Source organism: Conger conger, chromosome 1 (assembly GCF_963514075.1).
Source record: "Conger conger chromosome 1, fConCon1.1, whole genome shotgun sequence".
In the NCBI taxonomy this organism is placed as follows: domain Eukaryota; kingdom Metazoa; phylum Chordata; class Actinopteri; order Anguilliformes; family Congridae; genus Conger; species Conger conger.
The window spans coordinates 30,284,216-30,300,463 of NC_083760.1; the positions used below are offsets into that span (position 1 = coordinate 30,284,216).

At 45.1% G+C, this 16,248-nt stretch overlaps 1 protein-coding gene across 3 annotated transcripts in view; it reads right to left on the bottom strand.

Annotated features, from left to right (window-relative positions):
• Window positions 1-444: 444 nt before the first annotated feature.
• LOC133132133 (alpha-(1,6)-fucosyltransferase) overlaps window positions 445-16,248 on the bottom strand; it is a 97,473-nt gene continuing 81,669 nt past the window's right edge. For all 3 annotated transcript variants that reach the window (XM_061247338.1, XM_061247347.1, XM_061247329.1), the window contains 5 exons: window positions 14,447-14,684; window positions 8,061-8,307; window positions 4,783-4,959; window positions 4,159-4,309; window positions 445-2,563 (listed from right to left, as the gene is read on the bottom strand). In XM_061247338.1, coding sequence (XP_061103322.1) covers window positions 2,234-2,563; window positions 4,159-4,309; window positions 4,783-4,959; window positions 8,061-8,307; window positions 14,447-14,684 — 1,143 coding nt within the window. In that variant the 3' untranslated portion in view covers window positions 445-2,233. The remainder of the gene's footprint in view (window positions 2,564-4,158; window positions 4,310-4,782; window positions 4,960-8,060; window positions 8,308-14,446; window positions 14,685-16,248) is intronic.

Sequence of the window (16,248 nt, forward strand, 5' to 3'; positions counted from 1 at the left end):
TTATGTTAAACAGGGATAGTGCAGGCTTTCACTGTTGTTAAAGGCTAAAATATCTCAGTGACCTTGTAACCTTGATAACTACAAATGTTATCGGGTTAACTAAAGTTATAACACTGCTACTTTCAATCTAATTACCAATTAGCCAATTTGTAACTTTGTAGCTGTGATATTGACCATTCTGCACATTTGCTCTGTACTCATTTGTCAAACACAAACATTCCCTTTAAATAGCAACATAAACTACTTTTTGTTTTGGGGGGAAACATATTTTTCCCTGGGAAATGTTTGATGGAAGAAAAATAATCAGTAAATAGCTGACAAGCACACATTTTGAGAGCCCGGCAGCGTACGCCTGCAAGCGAGCTCTGCGTCCTGTGATATTGTTCTTCACAAAGAAAAATAAAATGTTGCAAATGTTGTCGGGAAAAATAATAAACAGACAAATGAGGCATGTACTGTATTTATTCTGTTCCGGAAACACTGCTCAACGGCCAGTAAACAGAATAACTGACTGAACCGCTGTTGCATTTAAATGGCTGCTAAAGGCATGCCATATTGGTTTCGTGTGCTTTAATGAAATCTGAAACGAGAGCCCTCCTGTTATTTCGAAGGCCCCGGGGGCCTTGCTTTTATTTTATGAGACTCTTCAGTGAACCATTTTTTGGAGGGTGGGATGCGTTTGAGAAAGGAAAATTTAGCATTTGCAGTGTCATTTGAATTTTACATTTTTTTTTTTTTTTACAGTTGAAAAAAGTAACAAATGGAGAAGTCAGTCACCTTTTTTCTAATGCTTCATCTAGCCATTCTATATTCTATATAATAAGCATTAATACAACCAGTTCAGACACTCGGAGATGGCAGAACATCATGAGAACAACAACATTAAGACACGTGGTACAGACAGGGCATTCAGTGCAATTTTTGGGAGATAAAACTGGCTGCAGCCTTGCCATGAGGTTCTGGTCTCACAGCGCTTCTGTGCGGCATTCTGGGAAATGAAGTATATGACTTCCTCTCAATGCCAGCCATCCCACAGACAGGAAGTGAAACATGGAGGAACTACAAATGGTGGACAGGGAGGTGGAGAGGGGGGTCAGGGCAGGGTCTTCAATTGTGCCACATGACTGAAATGTGAAAGCCATACAGGTAAACAGCGCAAAATGCCATCAGGTTTATCCAATTTATTTGATCGATTGCGATTAAAAGTAAATGCCCAGAGACGTATGGATTGTAAAAAAAAAAAAAATCTCTTCCTGGCTTGTGGAGAGGATCATCATTATTAATTATTAACACTATTATTATCATTAGCATTATCTTAAATTATCGTGATCATTACCTTAAATTTGAAATGTTCCTTTTTTTACCCCATCTTAAAATTAAAATATTAAGGTTAAAATATTAAAAATAAAAAACACAAATAAAAAAATGACCAAGACCAAAACAGCATAATCATAATAATAATAATAATAACAATAATAAAACACGTTTGTGGAGTGCAGTTTTACTTTGTGCTCATGGAAGAGGAGTGAACCGTGTCTCTCGTCACCCTCATCGAGCTGAACCCTTTCACTCTTGTAGGCACCGTAATGGGGACTCCCTCTCTTAAAAAGCGCACGGTCTACCGGCACAAAACAAAAGTCGACTGAAATCAGTCGTCGAAAAGCACGACGCGGCGTTGTGAAATGGCAAATTAAGAGCAAGAGGAAGGAAAGGATTGCGGAGTTGGCGGAGAGGACTCTGGAGTGACGGGACAGGAAGGAAGTGAGAAAGAGTTGTTTTGGCCGGGGCGCGTGGGGGGTGGAGATTACAGTACAGTCCGGGAGAAAAGGAGAACTTCCAGTCGCTTTTGTTCACAGTTTAGCACGTTAGCTTTATCCTCTTTTTTTTTTTCCTTAAATAGAGAACTGAGATTGAAATTCCTTCATTGAATCAGACAGTTGCTACTATTCATTTCCTCCATTTTAAAATCTGTTTTGTTCTCTTTTATGCTCCCACCCCCCCTCCCCCACAAAAGGCCAGTGTCATCGGTGGCTAGGGCTGGACCGCCCTAGTGAGAGAGGAGAGCTTAGCATGGTGGGGCAGAGCGGGGTATCAGAGTCTGTACTCCTGGAGGGTGCGCACCGACACACGTACGCGCACTCACACACACACGTAACAAGCAGCGCGGTCCCCCTCCTCTCTCTCCACCGGCTGGGCGGTTCTCCGGTCGAGGTTCGGGCCTCCGCCCGGCATCCTATAGGTGCAGGAGCTTGTCCGCCTCGGGGTACGTGGGGTACTTCACAGTCTCGACTTTTTCCTTCACTTTGTACGAGGGGTACAGGCCCGTCCGGCCCATCTTGCGGTTGATGCCCTTGGAGTAGCCGTCCCAGTGGTTCCCTGCCACCCCGATGACGTCGCCCGGCTCCAGGGGAATGTCCTCGCCGTTTCGGGCCTGGTGCGGGTATATGGCTATCTGGTTGTGTGCGTTCTGGCCGCCAAAGTAGTAGATGTCGTCCAGCGAGTGGAAGTAGGACGAGGCGTCCGGGTGGAGCGTCTGCATGATCTCGTAGGCCACTCGACATACCTGCGGGGACAGGAAGAGGGGACAGGAAACAGGAAGTGCGGTCACGTGAGGCAGGGGCTGCGTCAGAAATCTTACCGTTTAGGATGTCAAAATGGTATTAGTTTGTCGGAAACCATGGCTGTATGAAAGATTGTGCTAAAGCTAGCCGGATGGCACAAAAAAGTTAAAGTGCGCAGACACTGGACACTATGCTGGCACGAGTATCCCATGGTGCATTGCGCTAGGTCATGACCCAAGCAAACAGAAGGGCGGTGTTCAAACCAAAATGGTGGAATAGAGTTAAAATCAATAGATATACTGTATTTATGTTTAGAATCTTTTTTCCTGTTTACCTTACACAAAGTCACATCAACTAGCTGCCGTCATCCACATGAACTGTTAACTGTGTTTAAAGTGCCGATGGTCTATGACTATGTCCGAAAATCCACCTTACTTTTTGCTCATTTATGTATGCCAAACGATGCGCATGCATAGTGGGTAGTGTGTGTTTGATTTCGGACGCAGCCAGGGTTTCCCAATGGCAGCAAAAGAGCGAGACGCAGCAGTGCAGCATGGGTAAAAACAGCTGCGGGCGTGTACGGCCCTGCCGGGGAAATGAAATCGGGACACTGGGTCCATGGGAATCGTCCCTCTCGCTGCTCACTTAGGCAAGCACTTTCCTCGAGAACTAACAGTCCGCGTGCTCAGGGCTTCTAGAACTTTCCAAACCCATGACCCACTTACTGTATTGTGGATTTTTTTCCAATAGTCAATTAAAACTTGGCACAATCAAATACCTTTGGTCAAAACAACTGCACGAGTTCACAACAGTCAGTATCCTGATTGGTCAAGAGACTCAGACCTGTAGCCTAGGGGCTACAGTACATGACTGGGACCTAGAAGGTTGGTGGTTCAAGCCTCAGGGTAGCCACGAAAAGCTGCTGGGCCCTTGAACAAGACCTTTAACCCTGCATTGTCCCCTGCTTAGTCTAATCAAAGGCATGTCACTTTAGATAAAAGCAGCTAAATAACAATTTATTATTATCATAAATTATTACTCAAATGGAAGATTCACCCCAACCACCTCCCTTCATCTTGTTGTGCTCTCCTTCTCCACATCTCAACACGGAATCAACGCAAATCTACGGCGCTTCTTCGGGGAGGCAAGTTCTTCACAAAACCTGAATTGTGCTGGTCCACCGAAAAGTATTGCGTCCATTTAGCAGATGCTTTCATCCAGAACAACTTACACAGCAAAGTACAAAAGTCCATTCGAAAGGCTTACAAGAGCAGAATTAACTACAGAAAAGCAGAGTTAAAGCATTTTGGAGCCGGTAGCAGAATGAATATAAACTATGCTGTCAACATAACTAACCATCCTGACAATCATATTCACCATCAACACCTAAAAAGTGAGAAAAGGTGGAAAATCCATAAAGTCCTCTGCAGTATTTTAGTCAAATTACCTTCAGTGGCTAATTAGCACAATTCTTCAAACGGGAGGTAGAACTAATTGGTGAAATCAGCTGGCTGAGTTCGCGGTTGGAGGAAATGCATGGCAGGACTTTTACTTTATGACTTTTTCCCCCTGTGGAAGTGAGAAGAGGGGGGGTCACCTGTGAGGAGAAGGTGCAGACCAGGAAGTTGGTTTGCGAGAGGAAGTGGATGTCCAGGATCACGCCCCTCAGCGAGTTTTCTGTGTAGCGGTTGTGCAGGCCAGCTGACCACGAGATGGAGTTATCGCTGATGAACTCGTAATCCTGGTACCTGCAGAGGACACGAGGATATGAGAGCTTGCAGTGACCAGGGCAGCTGTATACCTGCTTTCTCTCACACACACTAACGCACACACACACACAAACACACACACACACGCACATACACACACACACACACACACACGTACATACACACACACACACTATATACAAACACACATAAGAAGAATTTATACACGACTGAATGGTTTTTGTCGGTTATCTTACCTTACTTTCAAAATAGCACACAACCTCTACAATAAACAAAAGCATTTACTTTTCTAGTCTGGTTATTTCTCCCTTTTTTGGGAATTTCCCTCTTATGTTAAGAGTTCCCTTTCTTCTTTGTATTGATACAGGCTGTCAAAATACCCATTGCTCCACAGGCAGATACACATGAGCACACTTTCCCACACCCAAACACACAGCCTTCCTAAAACAGACCCCCGCACACACGAACACAAGACGAAAAAACACACTCACTTGGCTTTGGCCTCCTGCAGCAGGGCAGGGTCGTCGGTGGCCAGGTAGACCCGTTTCTTGTCCACGTGCATGCGACGGGCCAGGTGCTGGAAGTGGTCCTCCACATGAACCATGTACTCCTCTATGGGGTGGAACGCTGCCTCGGTCCCCACCTTGTCTGTCCGCCGCACATGCACCCTGCCCACGAGAGAGGGACGATTATTCATGTGCTCTATGTGTGTGTGTGTGTGTGTGTGTGTGTGTGTGTGTGTGCTCTATGTGTGTGTGTGTGTGCGCCTATTTGTGTGTGTGCTCTATGTGTGTGTGTATGTGTGTGTTCTATGTGTGTGTGTGTGCGCCTATGTGTGTGTGTGTGCTCTATGTGTGTATGTGTGTGTGTGTGTGTGTGGTGCTCTATGTATGTGTGTATGTGTGTGTGTGTGCTCTATGTGTGTGTGTGTGTGCACCTATGTGTGTGTGTGTGTTTGTGTGCTCTATATGTGTGTGTGTGTGCTCTATGTGTGTGTGTGTGTATATATATGTACGTATGTGTGTGCGTGAGTACTGTATGTGTGTGTGTGTGTGTGTGTGTGTGTGTGTGTGTGCGTGCCTATGTGTGTGTATGCATGTGTGTGTGTGTGCACGCGTGTGTGAGTGCCTATGTGTGTGTGTGTGTGCCAATGTGTGTGTGCTCTATATGTGTGTGTATATATATACGTATGTGTGTGCGTGAGTACTGTATGTGTGAGTGCGTGTGTGAGTGTGAATGTGTGTGTGTTTGCGTATGTGTGTGTATATATATATACACGTATGTGTGTGTGTGAGTACTGTATGTGTGTGCGTATGTGTGTGTGTATATATACGTATGTGTGTGCGTGAGTACTGTATGTGTGAGTGCGTGTGTGAGTGTGAATGTGTGTGTGTTTGCGTATGTGTGTGTATATATATATATACACGTATGTGTGTGTGTGAGTACTGTATGTGTGTGCGTATGTGTGTGTGTATATATATACGTATGTGTGTGCGTGAGTACTGTATGTGTGAGTGCGTGTGTGAGTGTGAATGTGTGTGTGTTTGCGTATGTGTGTGTATATATATATATACACGTATGTGTGTGTGTGAGTACTGTATGTGTGTGCGTATGTGTGTGTGTATATATATACGTATGTGTGTGCGTGAGTACTGTATGTGTGAGTGCGTGTGTGAGTGTGAATGTGTGTGTGTTTGCGTATGTGTGTGTATATATATATATACACGTATGTGTGTGTGTGAGTACTGTATGTGTGTGCGTATGTGTGTGTGTATATATATACGTATGTGTGTGCGTGAGTACTGTATGTGTGAGTGCGTGTGTGAGTGTGAATGTGTGTGTGTTTGCGTATGTGTGTGTATATATATATACACGTATGTGTGTGTGTGAGTACTGTATGTGTGTGCGTATGTGTGTGTGTATATATACACGTATGTGTGTGTGTGAGTACTGTATGTGTGTGCGTATGTGTGTGTGTATATATATACGTATGTGTGTGCGTGAGTACTGTATGTGCGTGTGTCTGTGTCATGACGGCAGGCGGTGGGCAGCAGCACCTGAGCAAAGTGTTTTATAGCATGGCATGATAAAATTGTTAGGAAAGGATCTTTTATCATCATCATAGCCATCTACAGTGAGCATGTACAAGCATTCCAGTGTCACTTCTACCATCTTCAACCATTTTGGAGGTAGGCTTTACATTTGAGTTCAGCATCACAAAGCATCAACCCTTGGTGTCAGCCTTGGAACAACTTGGCTGAAGATGTAAGCTTTTAGTATTTTATATTTGGTAGTCTTGGTAATGTCCACCGACTCGTGGCAAGGGGTCTGCAAGTGGCAGCAGGAATATTGCGGGCAAAGCAGCTCGCAAGATATTGCTCTGTATGTGTGTGCGTGTAAAATGTGTGTGTGGGGGAGAGTACTGTATGAGTGAGTGTGTGTACTGAATGTGTGGGTATGTGTGTGTTTGTGCGCATGTGTGTGTGAGAGAGAAACAGAAGATGTGAAGAGGTATTTATTATCTGTACTGTGCACAATACCCAGGGGTTCCCTTGTTTGGGAGAAACCGATTAAAAGGTGAAAAATGGAAGAGAGACATCAAACGGTTACACCAGGAAGTGAGGAAGTAAACCTGCTGAGGGTCCTGGGAGTTAAAGCTGCTGAACACACACATACGCACACATACATGCATACATTCACACACACAGTATTCACACACACACACACACACACACACTCACACACATACAAACACAGTATTCACACGCATACACACAAACTCACACACATACAGTACTCTCACAAACACAAACACATACAGTACTCACACACATACATGCATACACACACACACACACATACGTACACATACAGTACTCACACACATACATGCACACATGCACACACACACACACATACACACAGTATTCACACACATACAGTACTCACACACATACATGCATACATGCACACACACACACACACACACACACACAGCATTCACACGCTCACACATACAGTACTCTCACAAACACACACACCCACACACATACAGTACTGACACACACCCACACAGATACAGTACTCTCACGCGCACACACACACACTCACACACACAGAGTACTCGCATGCACACGCACTCGCTCACACACACACACACACACACACATACAGTACTCACATGTACACGCACTCGCTCACACACACTCACATACAGTACTCAAACGCACTCGCGCACACACACACACATAAACACACACAGTACTCACACACACACACACACACACACACACACACAGTATTCACACACACACAGTACTCACACGTACACGCACTCGCACACACACATACACCACGTTTCCGTGACAGGGCTGACGGCTGACGATTGGGGTCTCTCCCATCCCCCCCCTCCGCGGGGGCCATTTTGCAGCACTGAGGAGCCTTCACAGCATGAAACGCTGAGGCACTTCATTAAACTTTCTCTCTGAAGACAAGACGGGGGGGAATTGCTCCTCTTTACTTCAGTACGAGCCCAAACCCCCCGGAGGGGAGGGGGCATGCATACTGTAAACCCCAGAGACACGAAGCGCTGACAAAGGGAGAGAGATGAAGGAGGAAGGGAGAAAAATAAAGAGGGAGGGTTGAAAAGAGAAAGGGGAAGGTGAGAGACAAACGGAGGTGGAAGATGAGAGAGACCGGGGGAGGACAGGAAGAGAAGGAAAAGGAAAGGGAACTTTGAGGGAAGGCGGAAAACCCCAGAGAGACGCACCCGATGATGGGGTGCTTGAAGCCCAGCTTGGCCGTCGTCTCCTGGATCTCCTTCTCCAGCCAGGCCTGGGGGCGGATCAGGTACTTGACGAACTGCGAGACCCACCAGACGGACGGGTCGCCGTGGAGACGGTGCAGGCGGTCCGCCAGGTCCTCGGGGATGGCCAGGGGCAGGTACGGGGGCCGGGGGTGCAAGCTGTCCACTATTGGCAACTCCACTACCTGGACGTTACGGTCGTTGGCCTCTCCTGTGACAGAGGGAGGGAGAAGGAGAGAGTGGGAGAGAGAGAGACAGAGAGGGTGGGAAAGAGATACAGAGAGAGGGTGAATTTAACACACCTTTATTATACTACAAAAAAAAACTCACAAATCACAAGAAAAGAGTAAAAGAGGGGGTGGGAAGGAGAGAGGGAGAGAGGGAGGGTGGATGGGAAGGAGAGAGGGTGGGAAGGTTGTTTGGGAAGGAGAAAGGGTGGGAGGGTTCTTTGGGAAGGAGAGAGGGAGGGAGGGTTGTTTGGGAAGGAGAGAGGGAGGGAGGGTGGGTGGATTGTTTGGTAAGGAGAGAGGGAGGGAGGGAGGGTGGGAAGGAGAGAGGGTGGGTGGGTTGTTTGGGAAGGAGAGAGGGAGGGAGGGTGGGTGGGTTGTTTGGTAAGGAGAGAGGGAGGGAGGGTGGGTGGGAAGGAGAGAGGGAGGGTGGGTTGTTTGGGAAGGGGAGAGGGAGGGAGGGTGGGTGGGTGGGAAGGGGAGAGGGAGGGAGGGTGGGTGGGTGGGAAGGGGAGAGGGAGGGAGGGTGGGTGGGTGGGAAGGAGAGAGGGAGGGTGGGTGGGTGGGTGGGAAGGAGAGAGAGGGATGGTCAGAGGGTGAGAGAGTGAGTGAGGGTGGGAGAGAGGGAGGGTGGGAGAGTGAGAGAGGAAGGAAGGGAGAGAGAAGGAGGGAGAGAGAGAGGGTAGGAGAGCGAGAGAGAGGGTGAGAAAGAGAGGGAGGGGAGAGAGAGAGGGTTGGAGGAAGAGAGAGAGGGTGAGAAAGAGAGGGAGGGAGGGTTGGAGGAAGAGAGAGATTGCATGAAAGGTTATTCTAATTATTCTTGAAGCTAATGTTGGGTGGTAAAATTTGTGAATTTATGACACCCTAAAATCTATGTACACGAGAAATAATCACAGAGTAAAAATGTAGCTTTTTGGCCACATGCACCAGCACTGTGTTTGGCATTCTAAAACGGATGCTTAGTAGAAAAGAATGTGGTTGTTTTGTTTCTTCTGGTCCCACAGCTCTTGTAAGGTCAGTTGGGTCATAAACAAGATATTCTGGCCAACTACCCTGGCTCCCTCTGGAAGCTTAAACTTAACGAATAGATATTGCAGCAAGATGAGCTTACCTAAAAAATTTACTAACAAAAGTTTAACTTGCCACAAAATTATTGACGAGCAATTGGCCATCTCAGTCACCAACTAAAACCCAATAAAAATGTGTGAATTGAAGAGGGCAGTTCACAAGAACACACCAAAGGATCTTGAAAGATACACTGTATGGATTAATGGTCCAAAAGATCCTCTACTATTTGTCCCCCAATCTCATGAACTCCACAATTGCTCATTGAGGGCACCGAACGTACTGCATATCTCACTAAAACTTCATATCTAACAGGGGTCAGGACTTACAACAAAGCAACAGTCACATTATATTCAGGTTTGGGAACTGAAACCTGGCACCAAATTATTTGTACAGTCCTGGACATACAATTACTATGCACCAGTGCTGGTGCAAGCCTACCGTATGGTCTTATGATATGAGAAGCAAATTGGTCATGCTTTACAACAAGGGAATATGAATTAGCATTAACTAATGTAGTGAAGATAAATTAATTGATGTAAAAATACATTAAGCGTGACATTTACATTTACTTTTCATTAGTTAATGTCTTTTTTAGCTACTACCTAATGCATTAGTGACATGAATATTCATACATTAACAAACCATAGGATAAATGCCAATACCAGTATTTATTGGCATTAACTAATGTTGTTGTTGACTTGTATTAATGACATACAGCTATATAAACAAAGCTTTACAGGTGACCTCAGTAACCTAGTTAGTTAGTTCAAAAGTACTGTACATTAGTGTACTTCTGAACGAACTAACTAACTAACTAACTAACTAACTAACTAACTAACATAAATGTCAATTAATGTAACCTTATTGTAAAGTGTTACCAGTAAATTTGTGAATCTGATCAGAGCAATATTTTTATTTGTAAATATTTTAACCGTTTTTTTCTTACAGTATGGTCATCACATCTGATATCGCTGACGCAGTAGGAGTCACTTGGCTTCTCTGCTCGCACCAGTCCACCTACACCTACTCTTTCTGCTACAAACCAACCCCATTGCGGAGGCTGGAGACCAGCTGCGCTTCACCTTGCCCGGCCGTTTCGGGTTTTTCATCATCCTTTGCCCTTGGTTTTTATGGATTAAGGCAGCGCGGATTGACAGATCTTTATCACGTGGATCGGCTGATGCAGTGGGCTTAGCGTATGATGGATGGGCCGGCTCGGTACACGACCAACGGTGATCCAATAGAAAAAAAAAAAAAACAAGGCCGACGCAGTTGTGATTTTCACGAGATAAAACGCGGGCCCGCAGCTGTAAGGGAACTCCGCGACCGTCTCTTTCTTCCGAAGTGTGAACTGCCATCACAGCCTCAAAGGCGACGATCTGTGCAGCGTAATGTTCTTTCTTTTCTCATTCCTGTAAATAGATACTCCGCAGAGATCTCTCTTCGCTCCCTCATTGTGTTCCACCTACAGATTTATACAGACGTTTATTTCTCATCGGGATTTAAAAGCCGAACACAATTGTTTACATCCAGAGAAATTCTGTTTTCGTTTTTCGCGCATTTCCTTCCATTTCGGAGCAAGGAAACGGAAGAAAAATACAAGGTGAAAAACTGAGAAAAGCAGGGCTATCCCCATCTGCTTTTTCTCTCTTACAAAACATTCTCAATGTCAGTGGCAAGGCTGAAACTAGCGAGAGCACAATTACGAAGAGGTCAAGGCATTTAAGGACATTTGAGTGCTACACAGAAAAACGGTCTGAAGAGAAACCAATAGTACGATTTATTATTTCCCATTTTCAATTATTAATATTACCCCTAACACAAATAAGACTTGCATATATTCATATGCAATGTATAGCCTTCTCGTATCCCTCTTTGACTTGAGTCTTTTCAACCCTCCCTTTGCATCCCCGCTCAGGGACGGCAGCATTGCTTTTTCACCCGTCCACGAACCAGAGTGCAGGCGAAACGAGGACAACGACCACGCGGACCGAGCGGGGTGAAATAAAACCGTGACCGCCAGATACGGGATTTAAAGGTCCCACGTTGTGTAAAATGACATTTCCCTTGCTATGTGGATTATAAAGGAGTCGTATGTGCAATAAAATCTATATGAAACTACTACAACGTACAGTCTCCAAAGAAATTCACACAATCCTTATTTAAATGAGCCGTTCGGACGTTCGTAACTGTATGATATCACAACTGCACACTAATTTGCATATGTCCACCCAGCTTGTAGCCGGGAGAAATCCAAGCGCTTGGCAAAGACAGTGTTCAGTTCGTTGCGCAGCTAGCAGGCCAATCAAAACAGAGGTTCATTGCTATTAATGAGCCTTACAGAGACAGTAAGGAAATACAGCCTGTTCTTGGTAAAAACTCATGGGAGAACACAGAGAGAGATGAGAGAGAAGAGGATCTCTCTCTCTGGATGGTTTTTGGTACTTCAAATCACACAAACATCTTCTGGATATCAGGCCATAAAATAAAACACTGGAAAGCTGTATAATATGGGACCTTAAAAAGCAGCATGTTCAAGCCTTTTAGCTGGCATTCTAACCCCTTGAACAGTGGGGTTTTTTGGACCGTCTTTTCAAAATTCTAATCAGTCTGTTGCTTTCAAATCCCAGCAGTGATTCTTATAGCAGCACGTTTGTGAACATTCTCATCATATATTTGTGATCTAATAACTTAAAGAATGCTACATGAGAAAGAGTGAGATGAGCTGGGTGTAGGGGAGTAATGGTGGTTAGGGCTAAAAGAAAAACCGTCTCGACCAAGGTCTCTGTAAGTCCCAGACAATGCATTTCTAAGTGCCCTTATATGGCATACCCAACAGCATAACAGGATAATACAGAACGAGGAACTGAAATGGATATGGCTATGCCTGTGAAAGGGACATGCTTTTAAATTATTATTATACATTTTTTATCCTTGTAAACTTAGCAGTCATAACTCATTTTAACAATTATAACCTAACAGTGGACTGAACAGATCCATAAGTGTGTATTCCCCAGATTTACAGTGAAATTTGGACAGTCGGTAAAATGTCTGTTATTTCAGCTCTGTTGTCCGTCACTTTGGATTTTAAATGAAATGAATGTGAAGGTAAAGTACAGACTTGTCCCGTTTAATTTGAGGGTATTAACATCCACATTGGGTGATGGTGCATGTAGGAATCACATCCCTTTTTATACATGGTCCCCATTTTAGGGGACCAAAAGTAATTGGACGGTTGGCTTCTCAGCTGCTTCTCAGCCATTCAGTCGCTTCCTTAGTGCAGGCATAAGAAACTTTTCAGTGTCTAGTCTTGATTCTAGGCTTTTTATTGCCTTTAGAGTCTCTTATTGGCGTTTGTCAACATGCAGCCCAGAGTTGTGCAAATGACAGTCAATGAAGCCATTATGAGGCTGACCCTTATAATAAGGCTGACAAATCACCCAATATGGATGTAAATACCCTCAAACTAAAGGACAAATGAAACCTCACATTCAGTTTCATTTCAAATTCAATGTGCTAGACTACAGGGCCAAAAGACCAGAAATTGTACCAACTGTCCAAATATATACAGACTGCACTGTACATCAGGCACCACTGGCCATTAACACAAAACAGCACTAATGCCAAAAAATAAAACTGAATAAAGGTCCCAGAAAATGAATGCCGTCCAAGGGTCAGCTTTTTTAAACAAAATCTAAAAATTTAGAGAAGAACTGAACTGCCATTATCTATTGGAAAGATAGATGTTAAGCATTTCAAGAAGAACTGTAGAATTTCTTAACAAGATCACGTTTTTGTTTAGTTTTTTTTAAAGAGAAGCATTTGAACTACCCAATGATAATGAACAGAACTCTCTGTACCTCTGTCAAAATGCCAAAATGTAAAGCCCTTCCTACTGGAAGTAACAAAGCCCTTTCTAAGTTCAATGACATTCAGAGACATTTTGAGGAGGGAGGGAACCCCGTTTTGAACATATGCCCTCTCCTCCTCCGACTACATGTATTAGAGCAGACGCTTTTATCCAAAGTGACTTACAGTTGATTAGCCTAAGCTGGGGCCAACAGCTTGTGATCCTGTTGTGACTGCACTGGGGCTTGAACCACCAACATTGCAGGGCCGAGTCTAGCACCTTAGCCACCAGGCTATAGGCTGTACAAGGCTCGTATGAGAGCGCTGTTAGCATACCCTGTGCTGATATGTGCTAGATGTTAGTATATCTAGAGTAGATATACTAACATTTGTAAAACGTTTTCCCATCCCCATGCAACAAATGACTAGACACTCACATACTCACTACATAGATTACAGCAGAATGTACAAGAGTGGGAAAAATGGGGCAATTTTAAAAGCATTTTATTCATTTTATGAGAGGTATTTGGAAACGTTTTTGGACCACTACATATCTAACATGGCCATAGGCTACCCCTGTTGCCTTACCTAACTATAACCATAACAATATCAATAACAATGCGGGCATTGAACACTGATGAATGATAATGTCCTGTAAATAGCCTCTCCGCCATGTCATCTGCCGTGACGGTCTGTAAATTCGGAAGGATTTCAATTGGCTCTCAGTATTCACTGTTCATGCAGCTGGAAATAAATCGCTCTGAAAGTGATCCCAACGATATTCTTCATCACTGTCATTGTTGCTATAGTTGTGCTGTGGACTCTGCTATCCAACTGACAATGATTTTTAAAAACCTACATATCTTTCTTGGTGTGTACCTGCTTAGGGCTTGGCTCAAGGGCCTAAGAACTGCATTGATCTTACTGTGACTGCAACGGGGTTGGAACAACCAACCTTCCAGGCCTAAATGTAGGCCACTACATGTTTAACATTACAACAACCCAACTATAATAAAAGCAATGAGGCAGGAGAGGTTGTGGTATATCTCCAGTATAGTCGTTGCTAACGGGTGTTGTTAGGCACAAGATAAGCGTGGGTGGGGTGTTGGGGTCGTCTAAGTTCGTAAACATTCATTTGGGGTCGTGTCAGCCGCTAGGCTACATGCGCTTTAGCCACTAGGCTACAGGCTGCCGCGGTCACCTTACCTGACCAGTGTCCAGTGGAGGCCCCGGAGCGGTCGGAACAGGTCTCGCTCACAGGCCGGAAAACGGTCTCCCAGCCCCCCGTGGCGTAGCGCCAGTTCTGCGACTCCAGGATAAGGGTACGGCGCGTGCCGTAGGCGATCATGAAGCAGTAGACCACGTGGTGCAGCTGGCACCCGTAGCCGCAGCCCTTGTTGATGTTGCACACCAGCTTCTGGGCCTTGCTGCAGTCCTTCGGGTTCTGGAGAGGGGGTGCGGAGAATAAAATCTGAGTTAGGGATGTTTTGAAAGTACTTTAGAAATGGAAAGTGGACAGGCAAGTCTCATTTGCATTTTTTTTGCTTCATTCGCTGCTAGAAAGCAAAGCGCATCTCATTCAACAGCTAGAGATTTATTTATTGATTTATGTATTTATTAATCTTAATGCCTTTTAAAGCAACAAAATGTGTCTTCTGCATTTGACCCATCCTAATTACTTCCAGTTCTGATGCCAGCTCTGAGGTCAAGGGCAATGGCAGAAGCACACTGAGGGGAAATTTAGACTCTCCAATTAACTTAACCTGCATGCCTTTGGACTGTGGGAGGAAACCCACGCAGACATGGGGAGAACATGCAAGCTCCTCACAGAGAGGCCCAGCAGAGCTGGAAGCCAGGACCTTCTTATTGTGAGGCAACAGTGCTATCGTACCGGCCATCTTGTTGAGCTGCAAATTAGTAGAATCCCGTGTCTCAAATTAGGGTTGAAATTAAAGGTACAATAGGTAATATTTTTAGATTTAAAACATTGTTACAAGACCATTGTACACCCTTTCCTATCATTGAAAAAGGCTCACTGACATGTTGACTCACCCTTTGCCAGTGTTTATAAGTCCTTAATTCGGGTTTCAAAATATGCAGTTTTGTGCACTTTTGTGTACCAAAACATTGTACAGCTGCACAATAATTGAAGCTCATTGGTTGACAATTGGTTGTAATTGCCACGTCAGCGCGTTCACAGAGAAGGGGGAGGGATAAACAGTGTTGCGGTTTGAGGGCGTTTGTTGCTGGAATCCCTCTCTTGGCTGTTAGAAGTCTGACATTACTTACTGACCTACTGGAGAGATCCCCAGGTAGAAGACTGGGCAGCCCAGAAGTAACAGACAGAGATGGGACCACAGTGCAGAAAGCGTCAGGGCAGGGGGGACTCGTGTTCGGCCTGAGAGCCCTCCGCCCTAAAGACCGTGGCAGGCGTCTCTGGAGCGTCAGCCATTTTAACTTGTCTCCATGTTCATTAGGCATGATTAACCTGTGCTAAGCTTTGATTTTTATGCCGCCTTGGTTTCGCGCGACTTGGTTTTGCGCAGCGGGAGAGGTCTCGGGGTCACGGATGCGAGGTGAGGGCACGGGGGAGGCAGAATCCGGGTCGGTTCAAAGGCGCGGCCGCCGCGGGCGGTTCCCGGCCAATTCCAACGCTCTCGACGAAGCCTCCGACACTGAAGCGGGTCCCCCGATCAATATTTCCCCCTCGCGCCGGTAAGCCTGGGGGCCATGTTCCATTACAAACGGCGGCTCTTAATTACGTGGATTAATTGAGCTGTCAAGGCAATTGTGCGCTTGCATTAATTATGTTATTATCATGCGTTCACAGGTTCGCCGTTTCAGAAAGACATTTTTTATTTTTTTTACGAAGGTGACAGGGTGGGGGATGTCAAATCACTCAACAAATCACAAATAAACATTCAGCCCTTTGGGGGCATGAAATAAATTACTGCAATTAAAAAAACAAAAAAACAAAAAAACACGGGGACGCACTTTGTATCGAGATG